Genomic DNA, 22,936 nt, shown 5'->3' on the forward strand with positions numbered 1-22,936 from the left:
CAGACGGTAAGGTGGGGTGTGCAGGGGAATCAATGTGGGCCCAGCACACAGAGGGATACAAAGGTTGGGGAGTGCTTTGCCGCACAGAAGCAGCTCTGCTGCTGTATGCCAGGTCCCTGGGAGTCTGTCACGAATGCACTCAGGCAGAGGCGCAGGTATGGAGCTGGCGGCTGTGTTGAGCAGAGCTAACTTTGCCTGAGGTTGGCCTGGAGTCACCAGACACCCCTGCTGTGTCCTTTTGTGGTGTGGGCCACACTCCTGGGAAGAGCTGGGTTGGGCGCTGCAGGGCCCATCTTTGTTTTGGATGCCTGAACTCCCCAGTCACAAATGCAGACAGAACCAGCCCAGCCCCTTACACTAATGCATCTCTTTTGTGGTAGCATCTCTCCACCCCAGGGCCCAGAGGTCTCCCCAGGGTCTGGTTTTTGAATACTTGTTTCCTCCTTGGCACAGCTGGCTCTGTTCTGTGTTGTATCATCCTGGTCAGGAGCACATGGTAAAGCTGGCTGTGCAGTGTGTGGGACCAACTAGGGACAGGCTCAGCACAACTTAGAGCAGCTCTGGGGCTGTTCTACCTTATGCCCTGAGGGCCCCTGTGGCAGATAGGTGAGGGCTTGAGCACAGAGGCAACCCAGTTACATTCCCTTTGCTGAGGAGGGAATTCCCAGGGGTCCAGAGAAGGGAATCTGGACTCCAGTGCAAGGTGGCAAAGGCCTGCAGTAAGGCAGCAGCCCTAGATTTCAGGAGGACAAACTTCAATGAGCTAAGGAGGATAGTTGGGGAAGCGCTGAGGTCCCAGAAGGGAGGGGAGCCGGGTGTCCAAGGAGAGTGGTCACTCCTTAAGGAGACGATTCTCCAAGCCCAAAGGAAGGTAATCTCAACGAGGATCAAAGGGAGCAGGAGAGCACACAAGCCTCCATGGCTCACAAAAAGCATTCGGGAATGTCTCCTTGCTAAAAGGGAGGCGTACACCCAATGGAAAGAAGGGGTCATCACCAGGGATGACTATACTGCAGTCGCTCGGGGATATAGGGGGGCAGTCAGGAAGGCCAAGGCAGAGATGGAACTGGGACTAGCTTCCCAGATTAAGGACAATAGGAAGTCCTTCTTTAAATATGTAGGGGGTAGAAAGAAGGTCCGGGGTAATGTGGGGCCCTTGCAGGACGCCATGGGAAACTTGGTCGTCACACCAGACGGCAAAGCTAACATGTTTAACGATTTCTTTGCCTCCGTCTTCCTAAGCAGGGACCAGAACAGCCACCTCCCTGCTGGGCCCCCCTCGGGCCCCGGGGGAGGCACACCTGGGCCAAGAGTTAGCGAGGAACTAGTTAGGGAGCTTCTGGAGGGACTGGACATAAGTCAGCCGGTCCGGATGATCTCCAGCCGCGAGTACTAAGGGAATTGGCTGAGGTCATTGCAGGACCCCTGGCACGGCTTTATGAGTGCTCGTGGTGCTCTGGTGTGGTGCCAGAGGACTGGAAGAAGGCCAACGTGGTTGCCATCTTCAAAAAGGGGAAGAAGGAGGACCCGGGAAACTATAGGCCAGTTAGTCTTACCTCGATCCTAGGCAAGCTGTTTGAGAAAATTATTCTGGCACACATCCAGGAGGGGCCAGCAGGGGACTGCATGCTTAGGGGCAACCAACATGGGTTCATCAGTGGCAGGTCCTGTCAGACCAACCTGGTGGCCTTTTACGATCAGATCACCAGATCATAGATGCAGGGGTAGCAGTGGACATAGTCTTCCTGGACTTCCAGAAGGCTTTTGACACTGTCTCTCACCCTGTTCTCATTAAGAAATGGGGGGCTGTGGTGTCAACACCCACACAGTCAATTGGGTTGCTAGCTGGCTGGAGGGCCGCACCCAGAGGGTGGTAGTGGATGGGTCCTTCTCAACCTGGAAGGACGTGGGCAGTGGGGTCCCGCAGGGCTCGGTCCTCGGGCCTGCACTGTTCAACATCTTCATCAGTGACTTGGACAAGGGGGTAAAAAGCACCCTGTTCAAATTTGCTGATGACACTAAGATGTGGGGGGATGTGGGCACACTAGAAGGAAGCAACAGGCTTCAATCAGACCTAGACAGGCTACAAGGGTGGGTGGATGAGAACAGGATGGGTTTCAACACAGACAAGTGCAAGGTGCTGCACCTGGGGAGGAACAACCGGCACCGTACCTACAGGTTAGGGAACTCCCCTCTTGTCAGCACAGAGGCGGAAAAGGATCTTGGAGTCGTCATTGATGAACATGGGCCGGCAGCATGGGGATGCAGTCAGGAAGGCCAACTGTACCTTGTCATGCATCCACAGATGCATCTTGAGCAGGTCCAAGGAGATGATCCTCCCCCTCTATGCAGCACTGGTCAGGCCGCAGCTGGAGTACTGCATCCAGTTCTGGGTGCCGCACTTCAAGAGGGATGTGGACAGCATGGAGATGGTCCAGAGGAGGCCACTCGCATGATCAGGGGACAGCAGGGCAGGCCCTATGAGGAGAGGCTACGGGACCTGAACCTGTTCAGCCTCCAAAAGAGAAGGCTGAGTGGGGATCTTGTGGCCTGTTATAAACCAGTCAGGGGGGATCAGCAGGCTTTGGGGGAGTCCCTGTTCCCCCGAGCACTGCCAGGAGTGACCAGGAATAACAGTCACAAGCTGGCAGAGGGTAGGTTTAGGCTAGATATCAGGAGGCACTACTTCACGGTCAGGGCGGTTAGGGTCTGGAACCAACTTCCAAGAGAAGTGGTGCAGGCTTCTACCCTGGGGGGTTTTAAGAGGAGGCTGGATGAACACCTTGCTGGGGTCATTTGACCCCAGTACTCTTTCCTGCCATGGCTGGGGGTCGGACTAGATGATCTGCTCAGGTCCCTTCCGACCCTAGAAACTATGAAACTATGAATATAAAGTGAGGGTGTGTGTATGTGTGTGTGTGTGAGCCCACTGATGTTTTTCCCCTCCTCTACCTTTATTGCAAACATTGTTTTGAGATCTATAGGTAACGCAAGGCAGGGCTGTGTCCCAGCTGCAGGGTCTGGCTATTAAGTCTAAACCTACCAGGAAATGCACCCAGTTAGGCTGGAAAGCCTTGTCAAGTGCCTTGGCTGGGGGAATGAAAGGAACAGCTCCTTTGCTTCAAAGGAGCAGTGAATGCTTGCACCAGCCAGGGCCTGTGAACAGAGACTATCTTTCATAATGTACACACTCAGCACATCAGGTAGAAACAGGACCTGATCCCATGCCAGGCCACCCAGTGTTGTCAGTGCAGCAATCAGAGCTGGGCCTATAAGGCAGCGGTTCTCAACCTGGCATATGTGTGCCCCCGGGGTTATGCAGTGCTTTGCCAAGGGGCATGTGCCTGAATTTTAATAATGGCAGTGGGACCTCCTGCTTTGTCGATGTGTGGCGAGTGATGGCATCACTGCATGTTGACATTGATGCTGACACACTTCTTAAAGCATGAACATGCAGAGACATGGCTGGTGTAGTGGGTACAATCAATGGTACTGTGCAGGTAAAGGGGTACGCGACCAAAACAGTGTGATGGCCCTGTGCTAAGGCATAAGGATCAGGAAGTGACAATGACTAGAAACAAAAGTGAGAGCTACCAGGACTGTCCCAGTCCAGGCTCAGCCAGGCATGGGCGACCAACTCAACAGATGGCGAGAAGCGCATTAGGCAGCCTAATCCTTCCTCCCTTCAATCACCAGAGCTATTGCTAGGAATGCGGGTTAGAAAAGAGAGGAACTTTCCCTTCCAGCAATACAGGACAGCAATCAGCTCCCCCATGATTCCTAGCGTGGCCAGCCGTGGGGCCTTGGGTGATGTGGCTCCCAGATCCCTTCACTGGGAACAAGGAGCTTTGTGTTGCTTTTGTTACTGAGGGAGCCAGAGGGAAGAAAAATGCCTCAGATGATTCAGGCTGCCTTGGAGATTTGTAGCACAGTGAAATCCCTGTCAGGATAATGCTGCTGCTTACTGACAGCAACGCTGAGCATTGTGCTAAGCTCCGATGTCTTGGTCTGCACTGCATTCCCTGATCATATTCAGGAGGCAATAGGACGTCACCCACAGGTGGACCCAGTTTATCCAGAATGAGTAACTGAGCACTGGGGTGGAGAGGGGTCATGGACAGCACCTTTTCTGTGCACAGTCATACTAGGCAGGCCAGGCAAAGAGCAGGGGCAATACCATTCCCATTTCAGAGCAAGCCAGTGGAGGCACAAGAGGCTCCACTTACAAAGCACCCGCTGCTGTCTGTGGAGTCAGCAGGGCTTAACATTTAAGAACATTCTTAGCACAGCCTGAGACATTCGCTGACTAGGAATGGAGGGATCAAGCCCTTGGTCCCCAGTCTAACAGGTCTGTGGCAGATTGAACCTAGATCTCCAGAGTCCCAACCCAGTGCTGTGGGCACAAGCCCATCCCTGTCTCCCAAGATAGCCCTGCTCTTTAGCTTTTGATTACTGAAAACCTCAGAACCCCTGATGCAGAGCAACGGTAAAGTCTATGAGAAAGAGCACACGTGTGTCCCTGCCTGCTCTGTAACACGCAGGGCAAGGAAAAGCCAGGCTTATACCAGACAGAGCGTGTGGCATAGCCATACAATCATCTTTGCTTAGACTGGACTGAGCCCTGTTCCCCTGTGACAGGGCTGACTGCGGGGCAGAAGGCTGCCAGGCTGGGAGCCAAGTGCCCACATGGGATCTCTGGTTTGTGCATGTGCATGAAACTCACATAGATGCACAGGATTTGGGGCCTGCAATCTGCCTCTGTGGCCTGCTTCCATAATGTGCCTCTTCTACTGGGCTTAGGATGGGACCCCGGACTGCCCCCGGGCAGCCGAACCCTCTGCCAGTGAAAGACAGGCTGGTGGGCAAGATAGGCCTGGGCTCTAACCCAGTCTGGAATCTCTTATGGTCCATCCTCAGCCCCTTGCTTTGCAAACTCCAGGGGTAACAGTGGGATCAAGGTCTGGGCTCAGAATTTTAGTGAAATTTTAAGGGCAGCTAGTAGCATCCCCTGCAGGTGCCTGAAGACCAGGCTGCAGGCGCTAACATCCGTCACCATTTTAATTCTCTCTCCATTAATGCCTCAGAATGGATCTGCCTCTTCTTTCTCCATCCTCTCATCCCCCTGGTTATGCACAAACTTCTCCCACATTGCCACAGTGTCTGAAGCTTTCCCAGGGACCCCACAATGCAGCCCTCCTCTGTGCTGAGCCACAGCATGCCAGGCTGTGATCAGATGGTGGCATTATGTTGATGAGGGGCATGGCTCACCACCTGGGACCATGGGACTGGACTATGGTAGCACAGGAGAGGTGACAGGGTCTGGGCCCTAGGCTGGGAGGGCGTTGGAGGGGTTAGAGCTGACACAGAGGCGAAAGCCTGCAGTGAGGTGGGAATAATCCTGAGGTGGTGAACCACAGCCTGCTGCTGTCCCCAGTGGGAAGATGAGCCCAGCTGTGGTGCAGCTGGAGCATTGGTTTGGTGATCCCGTAACTCAGGGGACTGCTGCCACCCAGCCAGCCCCCACCTCACCTAAGAAAGTCATTCAGTCCCCGCCGCTCCCCGATTTTACCCAGCCCATATTCTCTGGAGCATCCTACTGATGCTGGCAGTGGGAAGGTCATGACCCAGCATTTGCTATCTTGGTCCTGTAGGCAAGAGGACTCTCCTGACAGGCTCAGCCAGGCACAGCCACCTGGGAGCACTGGATTTCCAGAGGAAGCACCTGGGACCCACAGGGAAATTGGTGCAGACTGGGTAGGAGACAAAGCCAGAGGAGCCAGAGGGAAGGTCCTGGCAGATGAATCTGAGAGCGCAGGAGTAGGTAGAGCAGGGCTTCAGCCAGTCTGGTGCCCTCATGTGTCAGAGGAAGGGGTCTCTCCCCCTTAGCTGTGCCATCTCTCCTGGCAGTATGGGCATGCCAATTAGACACAGATATTCAGGCTAGCAGGGGCAGAGGGCTAGGGCCAGGAGCTTGCTGCCTTGAAGAGGAGCCTGAATTCCTTTCCTGATCCATCTCTCCACAGTCATGGCTACTATCATGGCTCTATGAGCAGAGCACAGCCTAGCCCCCTGCTAACTGCGTGGTCCTTTGCTTGCTGGGCCGTTCTCACTCTAAGCTCCAGCTTCTATCATGGGATTCCAGCTGGACGCTGGCGCCGAGGAGCCCCATCACAGACAGAGCAAAAGAGGGTGAAAGCAACCCACAGCCACACCCTGGCCCTCCTGCCCCAAACCGCATGGTCCTGGCTACTTGTTCCAGCCACATTCTGCTCAGCACGTGGAAGGGCGAGAGGGGCAGAGATGGCAGCAGGCTGTCCCGTAGTCCTTGTGCTCTGAGGGCTGGCTCAGCCTTGTATGCTGCCTCAGCAGGAAGATTTCCCTACTTTAAATCTAGGGGTGGCTGCAACTGCTCTCAAAGGGAGTTGTTTGATAGCCAAGGAGAGCTGGAGAGCAGCTGTTCTTTACTGCTCCCCCTTCTGCCAGCCACATCCCCTACTGCTGAGCAGAGCTATTGCCCCTGCTGTCCCTTTGTACCAGAGGAGAAGGGGAAGCAGAGAACTGGACACCTTTGGGCAAGTAGAGCAGGGTCCATCCCCAAACTTTGCAGCTGCCTCCCTACTCTGGATTACAGCCCTGGTTCTCCTCCTCCCCCCCCACCCTTTCCCTAAGCTCTAGGAGGCTGGAGCTGGAGCTCCTGGGCCCCACCTCCTCTTCCCTTGCTGCTACGAAGTGGCTCCACTAGCTACAGTCAAAGGCAGAGCAGAGAACAGAGCCCAGGTGCCTGGGTGCCCCATCAGCACCCCTAACACTGTCCAACTATCACCATTCAATCCACAGAGAGCATCTTGCTGAAGCTTTGTTCCCCAGTGGGCAGATGGACAGAATGGGGCCAGCCCAGGGATGAGGCCTTGCCCTGACCGCTGGGCACACTGAATGCTCTGGGGGAAGGGAAGGTTGAGCAGACAGCGGGGTCTGGGCGCTGAGGCTCTGCTCTAACAGCTCCCATAATGAAGAGGGCACAGGGAACAGCTCAGTGCACTGGATACAAGTAGCTCCCCAGTAGGGTTGCCAACTCTATTTGAAACTATTACTGGAGGTTTCATCACATGGCATAATGACATTAATGACTTTACATCAGGAAGGCAAATGCACGTTACTGTTACATTTTAAAAACCCACTGGATTACTGTCTAAATCAGATTCAACATCTAATATTTATTTTAATCAATGCCCTATCATTTATCTCCCGGGTGGCTCTCATCAGTCTCCTGGAGATTTATATCTAATTCCTGGAGACTCCAGGGCAATCTTGGAGGTTTGGCAACCCTGCTCCCCACACAAGAGCCTTTCTTCATGCACCAAAATGTTGGCCGGCTTCTGCTTCCCCATGGAGCCCCAGATCTGCCAGCCATGGCCCCAGCCAGACCCCAGGATGAACCCCTTGCCCTTCCCCTGAGGGGTGCTCAGCGGTGGCTGCAGACTTCTCATTTAGTTGAGCAGCCAGCCTTTCTGACTCCATCCCAGGAGGGTGACTCCTGCCTGTCCCTTGACTTGCTGCCCCCAGAAAAGGCATGTGTATTTACAGTGCCTGGCTCCTCTCAGACACCAGACCATCTTTGCCTATCACCTCCAGCCCTGCCTGAACTCTAGCACTGGGATGTCCCGCCATGCTTCAAGCTGTGGTATAGCATCCAAGGGGCAGCAGACAGAGGGACTGATTGGGTCTAAATCTACCATGCTTCAGCCTGATCAAGTGTCCTCATCCTTGAAACAGAAGAGAGGGACTAAGCAACATCCACTGCCCCTTCAGCATTGTGAGCACCACACCCAGCTCACTTCCCTCCCTGTGCCCATGTAGGGGACCTGCTCTGCAGATTGATGCCTCTTTGTGGATCAGATTGATTTCTTCTCCACTCTCCAAGCCCCAACCACATCACACCTGGCTGGGCAGAACCAGTTTGCCTTGGCATTAGCCTTTGCCTTGTCCAAAGGTGCTTCATTTGACTGGGTGATGATCAGTACAGGCCTTCTAATTTGCCCTGGGCTAGGGATTGCACATATCTTGGGGCATTCAATGCTACAGCAATGTCAGAAACTCTGCTACATTTGGGCTCAGATGTCCCAAGTGGTCACAGAAGGAATCCAAAGAGAAAGAGAGACTAGGGAGGAAGGTTTGAGAAGGAGAGAAAGTTGTTGGTACCATCCATTCCCTGTGCTCTATCTTTGCTGACACACAATACCCCGGCTCAGTCAGCCTTTGACACCCAGGCTGCAGCATTAATTCTGTGCTTAGTGCCTAATGGCTGCCATCCATCCCCAGCATCTACCCCATTCCTCTGTCGGGTGCTTCAGAAGGGCTTGGCACAAGATCACACCCCACTCCTATTAACCTCAGGTCTGCTGCAGTGTTGGCCATGAACACTGGGCTGGGTTCCTGTTAAACCCACTGATGTTCCTTAATCTTCCTCTCTGCAGGTCTGGCTGCTCGTTTCCCTTCTAGGCCAAGTGTTTCCCCAGCAGCAGGTTCATGCATTCCTATACCATGGCATCACCAGACAGGATGAGTGGCTCAGACACCGGCCTGGAGGAGACAGAGCTCAGCATTACTCTCACCCTGCGGATGCTCATGCATGGGAAGGTACGTGTCCCCTTGGGCTGCCCTCACGTAGCAGCAGCAGGTGAGAAGCTCTGAGTGCAGTCAGGCAGGGAGAAAGCACTCAGAGAATCTGGCATTCTTACATCTCATTTTGATTTCACAAAACTGGTCCGATTTAATGAAAAAGCAAGTTTTGCCCAACAAAGATCTGTGTTAGAACAAATCCAAGGACTCCTCTGTGAAATATCCTCCCAAGATCAGATCTGAAATAAACAGAGCAAAAATACAGCCAACTTTTGTTTAAAAGAAATGGAGGGATTGAGTAAAATTTGGAATATGGCAAAAACTGGTGCAACAAAGATCTCCTAGATATTGTCAAGAGGGGAAATTGCTATTTGGTCACATTGGTACATAATAGGGAGCCATTGTTGATGTTCTGATAAATAGCCTGGTCCACAATCATATACTAATCAAAACAGGGCAAATACAGAGATGGATGGATGGATGGATAAACAGACAGAGGGGACAGTCACCATCAACATTTGCAATAGGTTATGCTCTGTTTGATCCACTTCTAAGCCTGTTCTATAAGAATGTCCCCACTCCCATGCTGATGTTTGCGTGGATCTGCTGAGTTCAACAGCAGCATGCCTAGATCCATGCTTCCTTCCCATGTTCCTTCCTTTAGGCACATGCTTGCTACTGGCTCACTTTCCATGTCAGCCCTGCCATAACCCACCTCTGGAAAGCCTGGGGCAAAGCGCACCTGGGAACACCCCCTAGTAGCAGCATGAAGTGTGAGCCTAGAGGAAAGACGTAGGCCTGTGCAATGAGCTATGCCCCGAGTGCTGGCAAGCAGCCAACAGGAAGAAGCCAATAGTAGAGGGAAAGCATTCTGCCCTCTGATATTTGTCACGGCAACCTGCTTGTCCCTGTAACAGGAGCAATGCGCTCAGATGGCAGTGAGAGCTGATAGCAGCCCTCCGAGGCAGCTGCCTGCAGTTTCCACCCAAGCCGCGCTGTCATAGCATCGTAGAACAGTAGGGCTGGTGGGACCCTCAGGAGGCCACATCTAGTCTAGGCCCCTGCTCCAGGCAGGATTAGCCCCCTGTTGATAAAGGGCGCTCCCATTCCCTGGGAGGGTTGTGTGGATCACCTGCTTGCTTGGGACTCTCCCCCTAATTCAGAGGCTTTTATTTCTTTGTGTGTCTGCAGGAAGTTGGCAGCATCATCGGCAAGGTAAGAGGTGGGCTTTGTGGCCATGCTCCAGGGCTCTCTGCAGCTGTGGGACTCTAACTGCCTTCCCTGTTCTTCTCCTTGCAGAAAGGTGAGACTGTAAAGAGGATACGAGAACAAGTAAGTTGTGGGGGAATACCAGTGCCTCTCCCCACCGGGTCTCTCCCTGGGACAGGTTGGCTCATGAGTACATGCCAAACCTCTATCCCTCCAACCCCATCTCAACCCTGAAGCCCCCTCCCCATAGCCAGCCCAGTGGTGACTAGGCTGGTCTTTGTCAGATGGAGGACCAACAAGGGGATACTTCTCCCACACATGGCTCACACATCCAAAGGGTTAACCTGCTTCCTCGCACCAGAGCACTCTGCTACTGGAGACCTAGGAACAGGGAGAGGTGGGGCCCCAAATGTGTTGGTAAGGAGGTGGTGTTAGTAGTCTTTCAAGGTTTCTTGTATCGTGTGCAGGCAAGTTTTGGGGAGACATGCTATGGAGCTGTGAGCCTAGGGTAGCAACAGGTTGTGCACAGGCTGTTTGGGGAGACAGGGAGATGGGTGAGTGGCAAGAGAATTTGCTCTCTACTTGGGCTCTGATTATAGTCAGTTATGGAGGCAGAATTGCTCTATGGGACATGGACATTGGTGTTAAGCCGCCCTGCCTGTGTTTGACCCCCTCATCCCACCAGCAGGTACCTTTGTGGAAACAAAGCCAGTTATACTTAGTATAGTCCTAGACTTTGCATCACTGATTTCTCCTCCTTTGGGACCCCAACATACAAGGCAACAAACATGGGAAATCACTTCGGAAAGGAGCACTCTCAGTCTTAAAACAGACCACAGGAGCCAGACAAAGAAGCAAGGGCATATTGCACTTGGAGTACCACCTACTTTTAAAGTTAGAGGAGAAAACATCTGTCCCACTTAGAGTTGTGAGGGCTAAGTAGGAACTGGAAAAGCAAACAGCTGTAGGGCTAGTAATGAATGCCAAGCAATGCTTTAAACAGAGTGGAAACAGAGAAGGATCTGAGCTTGGGGAGGGGAGGTAAAGGGAGCAATGGAGCAATCAGGAATAAAGGGGACCATAAGGAAATTACAGAGATGCTAAAGGATTTCTTCTAAATCTGTTTTCATCATCGAGGAGGCAAATGCCTAGCATGGCCCTACTCCAGTCTGATAACTAGGTTAAGGTACTATCAAATACTTAGGTATCTAAAAAAGAGGGGCTGGAACACATTGATATATTAAGGGGCAATGAGTCCCAGATGGTACCTACCCAAGGGTCCTGAAGTGACTGAAAGAAGTATCTTTAATACTAGCAAAAATGGGCAAGCCCTTATTAAAATCAATTATTCTACTGGAGGTAGTGTGAGGAATTCTGGGAAGGACAGACCAGCAAGCCTTGCTTCAGTGCCTGGTCAAAGACCTTCCCAAATCTAGCAGCCAATCAGGCTAGCATGGTTAAAGCAAAGTGATGTGTGGCGTTGTGTCCAGCTATCTTTCATCCCCAGCCCAAATGACCAGGTACCTATTTATAGCTGAACCAACAAGAGGCAGACTTTGGCAGGCATGGAGAGCAGAGTTTGAACTCTTGCCTCTGAAGCAGTAAGGAGGCCCCCTAATTATTCTGCCATCTGTCCCACTTAGAACCAGGTAAATTGAGATGGGAAATACACATTGAATTTCAAAACACCTAAATGACCCTGATGTGATGAACAGAAACAGAATGGTGCGAATAGGTCATGTATAAAGAAGATCTGGTGGAGAAAACATATTTGCATTTTCAAAAGGTCTTAGACATGGCTCTTCACATGAGGCTGCTAGAGAAACAAAGGGCTGAAGTATTGGCCTGGATAAAAAAGTGTCAGAGCCAAAAATCAAGGCGTAAGACTAGTTGGTCATTTATTCAGTGCAGAGCCAGAGTCAAACCCATTGGATGGCCATAGGATGGGATAGAGAGTACTGTGAAAAAAATATGATTGTATGTATCAAAAGGGAGCTCTTCCCCTGGAGTTTGGTGTTCTGTTTCATCGCTGCATCTCAACAGAGGTACAGCAGGAAGAGACAGGGCTCAGGGACAAGTGGTAAGGCACCTGGGTAAATGTCTATAGGAACAGCTCTCATCCTGGCCTCTGGTTTGCTGTCCCAGAGCAGTGCCCGGATAACCATCTCTGAGGGTTCCTGTCCTGAGCGCATCACCACCATCACTGGATCCACTGATGCTGTTTTCAGAGCCGTCTCCATGATCGCTTTCAAATTGGAGGAGGTATGGCCCCTACATCCTGCCTTCACCCTGCAGGGAATCTGGCTGCCAAGGACCCAAGGGGTGGAGGTGGGAAGGAAGCTTTAGACCACGCTTGAGTGGCAAACAGAGGATGGCATTAGTCAAAGATGTCAGGTTTGGGGCCATATCTGTTGCCAGTGTAAGTCCAGAGAACTGATTTACACCTGCTGATGATCTGAGCCCTTGTTCTGCATCTAGATGGAAAATCAGGCCCCTCCTGTTTCATCTCAGCCACAAGCTTGTGCTAGACCATAGTCACCAGCCCCTGCTTCTCCATCCCAAGGGCTCAGATTTCATCCTCTTTGGGATCTCTTACTCCTGCTGCTCTCAGAGTGACTGGCCCAGGCAGAGCCAATTTGGCCTGCCAGCCATTTGTCTGGGCTTGCATCCATGAAGTGATGACTCTAGTCCCGAGACTGAATGCTTAAAATGGTCACTGTGGATCAGGCGATCCGAGCTCAGGGGTGAGGGAGACCTGAACAGCATCACTCAGTAGCGGTTCCTGGCAGAGAAGTATCGGGGACAGACTCCACTGAGCACATCATGCCCCTGGGCTGACGGTACACGTTCCATCCCCGTGGCGTGTGTCTCTTTTCAGGACCTGGGCACTGGAGCTGCCAATGGAGGAGCTGTATCCAAGCCACCAGTGACACTGCGGCTCGTCATCCCAGCCAGCCAGTGTGGCTCGCTCATTGGCAAGGCAGGCGCCAAGATCAAGGAGATCCGAGAGGTAAGAGCAGAGGGGCCTGACCAACTGGGCTCCAATCTTAGAGGTTGCTTGTGTACTTCCTTCCTCACCAGGCACCACAAAACAAGGCTCCTGCCTTTCCTACACAAGGTAGTTGCAGTTATATGAGGAGGTCTCTGCCCTATATGGGCTCACCTCCAAGCTCTTTCCAAACGGAAAACCTGGGTGTCTGTTCTCACTGGCCAGCGCAGCTCACGGGTCAGGGCGTGCGACAGCTTCTGCTGTGCCTGCTGTTCTCTGCTTTGCAGGGAACAAGACTCTGTTACAGAGACAGCTATTTTTGGCTGAGCTCTTCAGTGCAAGCCATCACAGCTCGGGCTTCTAGCTTTAGAGGCTTCCAGTTCATTCCCTGCTGTGTCGGCCAAGTTGATGGCTGTCGCACTTACTCCTAGACCTTGAAATATATATTAAATGGGCAAGTTTATGGAGAAGTCATGTGAAATCTCTCACCTGAAATCTTAACTCAGACCAAGTTAAATGTGCTTGTGATGCACCTAGTAAATGTTAAGCCAAATCAGAGGAGAATAAGGGGGCAGAGGTGGGCACAGACCATGGGGGGAACTGGGAGGGGTATTCAGAGCTGAGAAACAGTTACCTTATATCCTCTTCAGCCCCACACAAGTCCCTCAGGCTACGCAGCAAGTAGGGGGGAGACACTTCCTGTTCCAGTGCTGGGGTGCTGGAGGAAGTGTGTTTGGCACTGCCAGTGCCTGCTGTGGCTGTGTGGAAGGCACAGTCCACACTTGCCCCAGTGTTGTGTTCCTGATCCCAGCTTGTGTGCAAAGGAAGGGAGCCCAGATGCCATCCCCAGCCAGCAGCCCTCCCAGCTGCCCCAATCAAGTTGTATCAAGAAGTGGGGCAGCCAGCACAAGATGTGTCTTGAGCACAGAGCCTGTGTGAAGGCACTTCTCTCCTTACAGACCACGGGAGCTCAGGTCCAGGTGGCAGGAGACCTGCTGCCAAACTCCACCGAGCGAGCAGTCACAGTCTCTGGTGGGCCAGATGCCATCATCCAGTGTGTGCGGCAGATCTGCGCTGTCATCCTGGAGGTACTGGCTGCTTTGGGCTTGTGGGGACAAGTTCAGCCCCCCCAGTCTCCTGGGCCACCGCAGAGACTGAGAGATGATCCCCACTGGCCCTTCTGCAGAGCTCTGCAGCCCAAGCTATCGCTGCTGAAAGTTCAACTCCTGGGGGGAGGTGGTGGAGTTAGCCGTGTTGCAGGGTTGGCTGGATGGTCTCAGCTGAGCCACATCACGACACCTGGCTTGCACAGCCAAGTGTGACAGAGATATGCTGGGAAGGCTCTCATGTCCTGTGAGTCGTCATTCTGGGAGATGGGACAGTCCAGTCACAGTCACAGCTGTCCCTTGAAAGGGACATCATCCTTCTTTCTGGCATCTCCCTACTGGCCCACTCCACAGTACGAGTGCCATGACAATAGAGTCACAAGGATGAAAGGAACCTCAGGGGTCAACGAGTCCTGCACAGATGTAGGACACACTACTCCTAAACCCTCCCAGACAGATGCTCATCCAGCTTTCTCTTGGAGACCTCCTATGAAGGAGATTCCACAGCTCCCTGGGCAGCTTGTTCCACTGTCCTACCACTCTGCCAGCGAGAAGATTTTTTCCTGAGATTTGAACTGAACCTGCTCTGCTGCAGTCTTAACCCACTGCCTCTCCCCTGCCCTCTGTTGTGGCTCCACTGGGGACACATTAACACAATGACATGTTCCCCTAGGACTCAGCTGGTTTTGCCAATGCATGAGTCAGTCGCACTATTTCCTCCTGCTTACTTCAGTGCTAATGGCCGTTCCAAAACCAAGGTCAGGACCTTCCAGATGGGTGAGACCATTGCATGCAGCTGGGGGCTAGGATGTAACCGAGCTCAGGGGGCACTGGCAGAGGAAGGGCTTTAGGGTGGAACCTGGCTTATGCAATTTCTCATGTGAGAACATTTCTCATGTGATTTCTCCCTGCAGTCACCTCCCAAAGGAGCCACCATTCCCTACCATCCCAGCCTCTCCCTGGGGACTGTCCTCCTCTCGGCCAACCAGGTAAGGGGCAGCTAATACTTCACGGGGAATCTCCCATTCTCAGTAACGGAGACACAAATGTCTTCTTCTCTGGCCTCCCCACCCCAGAAAGTACCCTAAGGCATTGGGGCTGCTTCTCATAGCTGTTCAGAAGGATCCAGAGGTGTAGGTTGTAGCCGTGTTGGCCTAAGGACGTAGGCAGACATGGTTCTTTGGGTGAATCTGATATCTTTTATTAGACCAACTAAACAGTTGGAGAACAATTTTTAAGCAAGCTTTCAGGTTCCAAGACCCTTTGTCAGGCTAAGGAAGTTTCAGCAGTTGATGTAAGGTAACTTCCTTAGCCTGGTGAAGGGTTTTTGAACCTGAAAGCTTGCTTAAAAAATGTTCCCCAGCTATTTAGTTGGTGTAATAAAAGATATCAGATTCACCCAAAGAACCTTGTCTGAAGGATCCAGAGGCATCCATGGGACTCCCTCAGACCTGCCCCACCTCAAGTGACTCCCCCCTGCCCTTATGGAGACCAGGAAGGAGCCATCCCTCCAAGGGGTCCAGGCTGGAGTCTGGAAAAAGGAGTCAGGGGGCAGGACCAGGAACCAACAAGCAGGCCCCAGGGAACTAGGAACAAACAGGCAGGTACTGGGAATCGGGAGTCACCACTCCAAGGCTAGACAGGGAGGCACCTGTCCTGTTGAGCAGTCTGCTGGACACTGAATGACCTGCTGCCTGTAAGTAGGCATTGACAGGCATCTGAGGCCAGCTGGGGGTAGCTAGGCCCCTGGCAGCCAGGTCCACTCAGGGGACTAGGGCCAGCTGGGGGCAATTTCATCTGCCTGCTGCCCCAGCTCCTGTCAGGAGGCAGCTTGCTCAGCAGACTGCTGCTAGTTAGCTGGGAGATTAGGGATGCTCGGTGTGAGTGGCCAGCGGTTGTCACCAAGGGGATTCCAGCCAGCACCTGGTGGAGGTCTCAGGGTCATCCGCTCTCCTCCTCCTCTCACAGGGCTTCTCCATGCAGGGGCAGTACACTGGTGTGTCGCAAGCAGAGGTGAGTCCCGCCTTGCATCCTCCGCACTGCGGGGATGAATGTCATCTCAACAGTGCAAGGCAATGCCTGAAGGAACCCGGGGGCCAGCCTCTCCCAAACCCCCCATGCACCGACCCTAGCCCTGAGCTATTACATGGCTGTAAGACTGGGCTTGTGACAGCCTCTGGCAGGTCACTTGGAAACCTCAGTGCATCACCCATCTCAGTGAGGAGGTGTCTCCTGGGGGGCCTCAGGCCCAGCCCTGCTATCACTGCCCTGGACTAGAGCCAGCTTGGGTGTCAGGACAGGCTGTGGAGAGCATGCCAACTTACCCCAGGGTGAAGCTGGCCCCTCGTGTTGTTTTCTTCTGTCTGCCTGGTTCCTTTGGCTTTCTCAGCACATCCCATCTCCTGTGTATTCTCCCTGGTGGGTCTCCATGCCTGCCCGCTCCCCAATCTCTTCTCTGCAGATAGCCTCCCCTATAGAGAGTTTTGGCTCCTGCCTTCGGCTTGCTGTGGGCTCCAGTGATAGCTGTCTGACTGCTGGGCTAGAGGCCTTTCTTTGCAGAAGTGAGGCCCATTATGATCCACCCTGATAGACATGGGGAGAATGTGAAATGAGCTGTTCAGTGTCACCAGCCCTGGCCATGGTCTGTGGTTCCTCTGATTATGAGACACAAAACTCTTGCCCCAGGCAGTCCTGCTGTCCCTCCTACGTACTATAGCTGATGCTGGCTCAAAGCCAAATGGCTGAGTGGGGTGACCCATCTGCTCTTTGGTGATAGGCAGCACAGTGACTGTTGCCTTCACTCTCCTACCTTCCTCCCCTGGGACAGGTGACAAAACTGCAGCAGCTCTCTGGGCATCCTGTCCCTTTTGCCTCTCTGGGTCAGACGCCCTCCATGGTACCAGGTGAGGAAATGGTCCCCTCCCCTGGCTTTCCCAGCTACTCTTGCCCTGAACATCCCAGAACCCGCTATGCTGGGGTGGGGCCAGCCAGTCGGGATCTCCTGGTTGTCCCAGAGGGGCAGCATCCTGGGCACTGCGGCTGGAAGGGGAGGCTGGGATTCCTTGGAGTTGCCAAATAAACCAGCTGTGCAACACATAGAAGCACAGTCAGTTTTTTGAGGCCTAGGAGAGGAAGGAGCCCTGTTGCCCATGGACCCAGTGCAGACATGGGATGTCTCAGCCCATCCTAGTGCAGCGGGGCTGGGAGCTGAGGATGGGCCTGGGTGCTGTCTCCGAAAGACAGGAGAAGGTGGGTGCATTGGCTTCTGCAGGGCCAAGAGGGACTGCTGCCTACGGGCAGCCAGGAGGTGGTGTCAGGAGAGCTCAAGGCCTCTGGCTCCCCAGCCCAGCCATGGTGGGAACAAAACAGGGCCTGGCTCGGGTGTCTCCAGAAGAGCTCCTGTCATGCTGCTGTCTCTCCTTCTCCCTTCAGGCCTGGATGCCAACCCCCAGAGCACCTCCCAGGAGTTCCTGGTCCCCAATGATGTGAGTGCACTGTGGCCTGCTGTGCACTGGGCCTGAGACTGCTGTAGGGCTGGGCGCTGGCCCCAGGGGCTGCTGCTGATTGGCACCGAGAGAAGGGCTCAGTGGGTCTAACCTCACCCCCTGGCACCTCTACCTGTGGGCCCTGGACTCTGGGGGGCAGAAGGAGGCAGTGCCGTGAGCAGAGAGCAAAGCCTCAACCTCAACCCCAACAAAGGAGCTCTCCCCTGCCCTGCCTTAGTGCCCAGATGTGGCCCCTGCTGCTGGGATGGGGCAAAGCCAAACCCCAGATGCAGACCCTGGGCATCAGGCGGGGGTGGTATCCCTTGGTATAGACCCTTCTCTCCAGTTCCCTTGGGGTGAGGCTACACCCCAGTGCTGGGCTATATGGGGAATCAGCCCCTTCCCTTTAAATGTCCTGTATCCCAGAGCCAGATACCTCTGCCCTTCCTGCTCTCCCAGGATGCTCCAGCCAGGCTGGGTCACCAGTCCCCCTGCCACCGCTGCAGTCCCCTGCCCCCAGCTCTGCTCGTGGCCTTGCCCCTAGGGCGCGTGTGCAGAGCAGGGGGGGCCGCGTCGCCAGCAGAGAGGAATGCGCCCGCACGCCCCACGCCCGCCCCCAGGGCCTCATTCCAGGCGCCGGCCGGCACAGAGCAGCCTCTGTGACCAGGCAGGAAGCGAGGGGGCAAGGCAGAGCTGACCTTTATTTCTGCATGCCCCCTCCCCCCAGTCAAACCCCACTGCCTGGGGCCTACCTAAAAGTGGCCTAGACAGAGGGCAAGAACTGCAGGCCCCACTTATTCCTGATGGTGCCTGCCTCAGGCCACCGCTGCTCTGCATGGGGCATGGCTGGTATTCAGGGTACCCGGAGCTGCCCACCGCCTAAGGAAACCGAGGAAGGTGCTGTGTCTGCAGGCTGCGTGGCTCCCAAGGTAGCCCCTGATGTAGGGGAAGGGTTGGGGCAGGCAGGGCACAGCTGCCAGCCATAGGGAAGTCTGCAAGTTGCTCAGAAAGCATCGCCTGCATCCGCCATCCCCTAACAGCCACAGCCTTGTGCTTAGAGCCAGGCCCTGCTGCCCCCTGAAGGCCAGAGGGAGTATTTCTGCTCCTCGCCCCTCCGAGGGCTGGGGTGGGAATACTCCTGGGCGCCTCTTCTCTCCAGGCCCCTGGTTCTGCCTCCATCGCCAGCACTGCCTCACTGCCGCTGTCTGCTGGGCCCCCCAGGCACTAACCCAGCTCTGCTCCTCCCCAGCTCATTGGCTGCATCATTGGGCGCCAGGGCAGCAAGATCAGTGAGATCCGGCAGATGTCTGGGGCGCACATCAAAATTGGGAACCAGACAGAAGGCTCCAGTGAGCGCCACGTGACCATCACAGGGACCCCAGTCAGCATCACCCTCGCCCAGTACCTCATCACTGCCTGGTAAGGCCCAGCCTGCCCGAGGGGGATGCTGCGGCAGGGGGCAGCAGCCTGGCCCTGAGCCAGAAGGAGGGGCAGAAACAGATTTCTGAGGTGCATTTGCCCCTGGGGCTGAGGGATAAACATGGGGTGGGAGCTTCTGGTAGCAGCCTGACATTTTCCACCATGACCCACGTCTATGTGCAGTTTCTCTGACATCAGCCTGCTCACATAATAGAGGCCTGCCACGTGGGGGACTGGGCTGGGTAGTCCTCACTAGTGGTCTTTGAAGCATCCATTTTGTCACGGTGACCCCTCTGCAGTTACTCCTCCCCATCCCACGTTTCCTATGAGATGTGAGACCAAGTCCTGCCTACTCTGAAGATGCCAGGCCTGGCCAAACCACCCCGAGGGGCGTTCCCTTCTGCTCCTCCAGCAGGCTCAGTGGCAGAGACTGTTCTGCGCTTCCCTTGCAGGGCACAGACCCCAGGGCCACGTTGCTTCTGCAGTGGCTGCATTTCAGGGCGTAAGGATCCCTGTAGATGAGCTCTGGTCAGGACTACACAACCCAGGGCTATATGTGCTGATGTCTTGCCTATGCTAACAGGTCTGCTCTTGCTAGACCTGGTGAGAGGCTTCCCCCCAGAGCTCTCAGGAAGCCGGGTCCGAGCACCTTGGGTCCTTCACAGTGGAACAGCTTGGGACGTTTGCTACACACAGTCTTGCTGAGACAAATCCCCATGCAGAGCCTTCTATTGGTTTACCCTAAGACTGTTTCCCATAGACTTAAATTTAACCAAGAGCACCCACACTGATTTTTGGCACCGTTTAACCACCTCTGTTTAAAATCCAGCTTAAACAAAGGGTGGGAAAGCCACATGTGCTCAGTGCAGCTCTCTGGCTCCCTGTTTGTGGGATGGTGTATAGCAGTCTGAGCCAGTTCAGAGTCTGGCTCCCGGAGCAGGGTCCTCCAGGGCAGAGACCGGTGCTTTCAGATCCAGGTTGCCTCCCTCTGCTGTTCCAGACACGGGCATGTCTGATCCCACCCAGTGTGCCTCTCACTCCCTCTTCTTCTTTGTTCCTCCAGTTTAGAGACAGCCAAATCTACCTCCCAGACGCCCTCTGTCTCCAGCCCTGTTGACCTCAGCATGACTTTCTCTCAGCCCCTCAACCCGGCACCAGCCCCAGCGCTGACAGCAGTAGCTGCGCCCCCTCCCGCCTTGCTGGGTGCCCCCTATGCCATCTCCCTCTCCAATTTCATTGGCTTGAAGCCTGTCCCCTTCCTGACGCTGCCGCCCTCCACAGCCACGGGGCACAACGGCAGCCTGACGACCTACACGACCAAGATCTCCACAGCTAATGGGACGAAGAAGGCAGAGAGGCAGAAGTTCTCCCCGTACTGAGGCCGATGGGCAGGAGGGTGGTGGGGGAAGAGGAGGGCAGGAAGGAGGCTCAGGCTGCCCATGCGGGAACCAGAGTCCGTGCCACACCATGTAGCGGGGCTGAGCAGCACACCAGGGGAAGGACCTTGTGGAGGAAGGGGACAGGGCCTGTGAGCACCCCAGAGCTCTGCAGCACTGAGCTCATTAGGGCTGCTGGTTGCACAGCCTTCCCCCACCCACTCCTCCAAACCTAAAGCCCCTGTGTGCCAGGGGATGTTTCAGCCCTACAGCCCCAGTTCCTACCAACCCTACCCTGAGAAGGGCTGGTTCTGCCCTCCCCCCGTCCCCCCACCCCTAGAAGAGACTGACCATGCCCACTCCTCCCCCTAGTTTCCGCCCCCTCCCATTTTGAAAAAGCCCATCTGTGTCCCCTCACCCTCCAGATCCCCCTGTAACAGCTGACTGCCTCCCCCCACCCTGAGCCCCCTGCCCCATGCTGAGAGGGGCTGTCTCTTCTCCCACACACCCCCATGCTTTAGGTCTGTTAACTTTAGGGGATGTTACCCAGCACCACCCAAACTCTAGTAGGAATTTGGGGGTAGGTTTATTGCTGGGCTGGTTTGTGCTGAGGCCAGCGTAGGTAAGGCACATCTTCAGGCTATTTCTAGGGTGTTTGGGGGAAGGGGAAAAAGACTGGAAACTGTGCCCTGCTGCAGGCTCTCTGGGACCTACTGGGAAGGCCAAGACTGGAATTGTTCACACACTGTGCAGGACTCAGAGTGTTTTTCATGATCTCAACCCCCGACTCGTACCAAGCTGGAAACTCAACATTAGTGGCACTCAGTGCCCTAGCCCCATGCACCCCGTCCCAGTCTTCCTTTCAGCCCACGCCTCTGTGGAAACCACTTGTTGTTGCCCTAACGCTGGGAGGGGCCCTCAGGCAGATGGTGGAGGATCTGACAGGGCACTCTCCTGCAAAAAGGAGCCCATGTTCCTGCTTCCTGGAAAGCACAAGGGAAGAAGGGAAAGCAGGGCCAGTGCTCAGAATATCACAGTCCCTGTCCCCTGTCCTCTGCCAGGGACCCTCACACTGCAGCCACGACACGGTGGCCTGGGTCTCCAGGCAGGACTGAGGGCAGACTGGCTATGAGAACAGCGATGTTTGTGTGCCTTGGACTAGCCTGGTGGCTTAGTGGCTACAAGAGAGTTACAGATCTAGGCAAACAACCATTGGCTAGTGAGGAAGGCTCCTGACCTATCAGGGAAACAGCCTGTGGCAGGATCCCAGCACTAATAGCCAGTGAGTGGGTTCTTTGCTCCCATTGGCTGCTGAAGACTAATGCCTGCACGGAGCATCCAATTAGAGCTGGTTATGTTTTGTCCCCTTCCACTGTGGTTGCACTGAGTGAATCCTAGCCAGGCTTTCCCCGAAGGAGTGGCGCCCAGCCTCCACACTCCTGGGGCCATTCCTTCCCCCAGGGTAGATGACACCTCGGCCTCTTCCCTGGCAGCAAACCCATCTCAAATGCTCCTTCCTTCTCCAGTCACTCACATAGATCCAGCCTGTGGGCATCTACTGCCATAAAGCAGGCCAGGCCTCCCCCTCTCTGGTGATGCTGCCCTGCGGCTTTCTCACAGGAGGGAGGGAGAAAAAGAGAAAGGGCTGTGCTAGTTCATCCCTAGACCTCCTCCACAGGGAAGCAGGTGCATGCTGAAGTGTCCAGCTGAGTTGATGGCTCATGCATTGGTGCATGGGCACCCAGCACAGAGACTGATGCCTCCATGCTGGGGCTCAGAAGCAGCACATGGCCTGGCCAATCCTATGTGGGACTCTCAGGTCAGGCAGCAGCACTGCTGGACACTTCCCGGTGGGGCATATCTCCACTAAAGGCATGCTTGCAGCACAGCTGGGCATGTTCCACCTGGAACCTGGCTAGCAGTGACAATGAGCCAGCAGGGGCCTTGGCACTGTCTAGCAACCCAAGAGCAGAGCCAGGTGCTCAGTGGGCTTGTCCCATGGTGACTGCTCATGCTGACACAGTCCCGTGAGTCAGGCAACCTGTTCCTGGTCTGTAACCACTGGGATTCCAACAGCGCAGTCCCCACTGCTGAATCCCAACAGTGAAAGCAGCATCCACAAGCCAGATCCTCGCTGATGTGAGCCAGCACCGCTCCCCTGAAGATGCCCAGCATCTGACACCCCAACTCCATCAGGCCAGAGCCCAGGTGCTCCCTCCAGCAGAGACCTGGTCACTAACTCTGTACCCTGGTTGGTACAAATGTGTCCACCCTATTCCTCTCTCACTAGTGAACAAACCTGAGGCAACCACATCAGAGAGCTCCCCCTCCCTCACTGCCTCACGTGAGCCGGCACTGGCCAGCGTGGGAAATGCTGTACATATGAGTCTATATTTTTTCCTCCTTTGTAACTTATCACTGGTTTAATAAAAAGACAAACTTTGCCAACTTGAGTGTCTGAGGGACTGTTGGAGCGGCCAGATGCAGAGAAAAAATGCTGCTGTTTGGATCCTGTAATGCTGGGTGACTCCCAGGGAAGGATCATGGTGCTAAGGGACACAGGAAATCTTGGCAGGGAGCTTGGGTAGAGATCCACTGGGAGATATGGCTTTCCTGTGTGCAAGGACGAGGTGGAGATTGGTGCCAAGACAACAGTTTGTTTAGCCACATATTGGGTGTCCCTGCCTGACAGGCTGGCACGCAGCAAACTGCTCACAGCCATTGCCCATGCCC

At 54.5% G+C, this 22,936-nt stretch overlaps 1 protein-coding gene across 2 annotated transcripts in view; it reads left to right on the plus strand.

Annotated features, from left to right (window-relative positions):
• PCBP4 (poly(rC) binding protein 4) overlaps positions 1-22,645 on the plus strand; it is a 34,584-nt gene extending 11,939 nt beyond the window's left edge. The window contains exons 2-13 of one of the 2 annotated variants that reach the window (XM_090021374.1): positions 8,475-8,637; positions 9,811-9,834; positions 9,919-9,951; positions 11,974-12,090; positions 12,707-12,838; positions 13,777-13,905; positions 14,838-14,912; positions 15,892-15,936; positions 16,751-16,826; positions 17,356-17,408; positions 18,658-18,827; positions 19,891-22,645. In XM_090021374.1, coding sequence (XP_089877500.1) covers positions 8,527-8,637; positions 9,811-9,834; positions 9,919-9,951; positions 11,974-12,090; positions 12,707-12,838; positions 13,777-13,905; positions 14,838-14,912; positions 15,892-15,936; positions 16,751-16,826; positions 17,356-17,408; positions 18,658-18,827; positions 19,891-20,206 — 1,281 coding nt within the window. In that variant the 5' untranslated portion in view covers positions 8,475-8,526 and the 3' untranslated portion in view covers positions 20,207-22,645. The remainder of the gene's footprint in view (positions 1-8,474; positions 8,638-9,810; positions 9,835-9,918; positions 9,952-11,973; positions 12,091-12,706; positions 12,839-13,776; positions 13,906-14,837; positions 14,913-15,891; positions 15,937-16,750; positions 16,827-17,355; positions 17,409-18,657; positions 18,828-19,890) is intronic. The other variant, XM_090021375.1, reaches the window with a different exon arrangement.
• Positions 22,646-22,936: the final 291 nt, after the last annotated feature.

Source organism: Crocodylus siamensis, chromosome 11 (genome assembly GCF_052110815.1).
Source record: "Crocodylus siamensis isolate JL-2025a chromosome 11, ASM5211081v1, whole genome shotgun sequence".
Lineage (NCBI taxonomy): Eukaryota > Metazoa > Chordata > Crocodylia > Crocodylidae > Crocodylus > Crocodylus siamensis.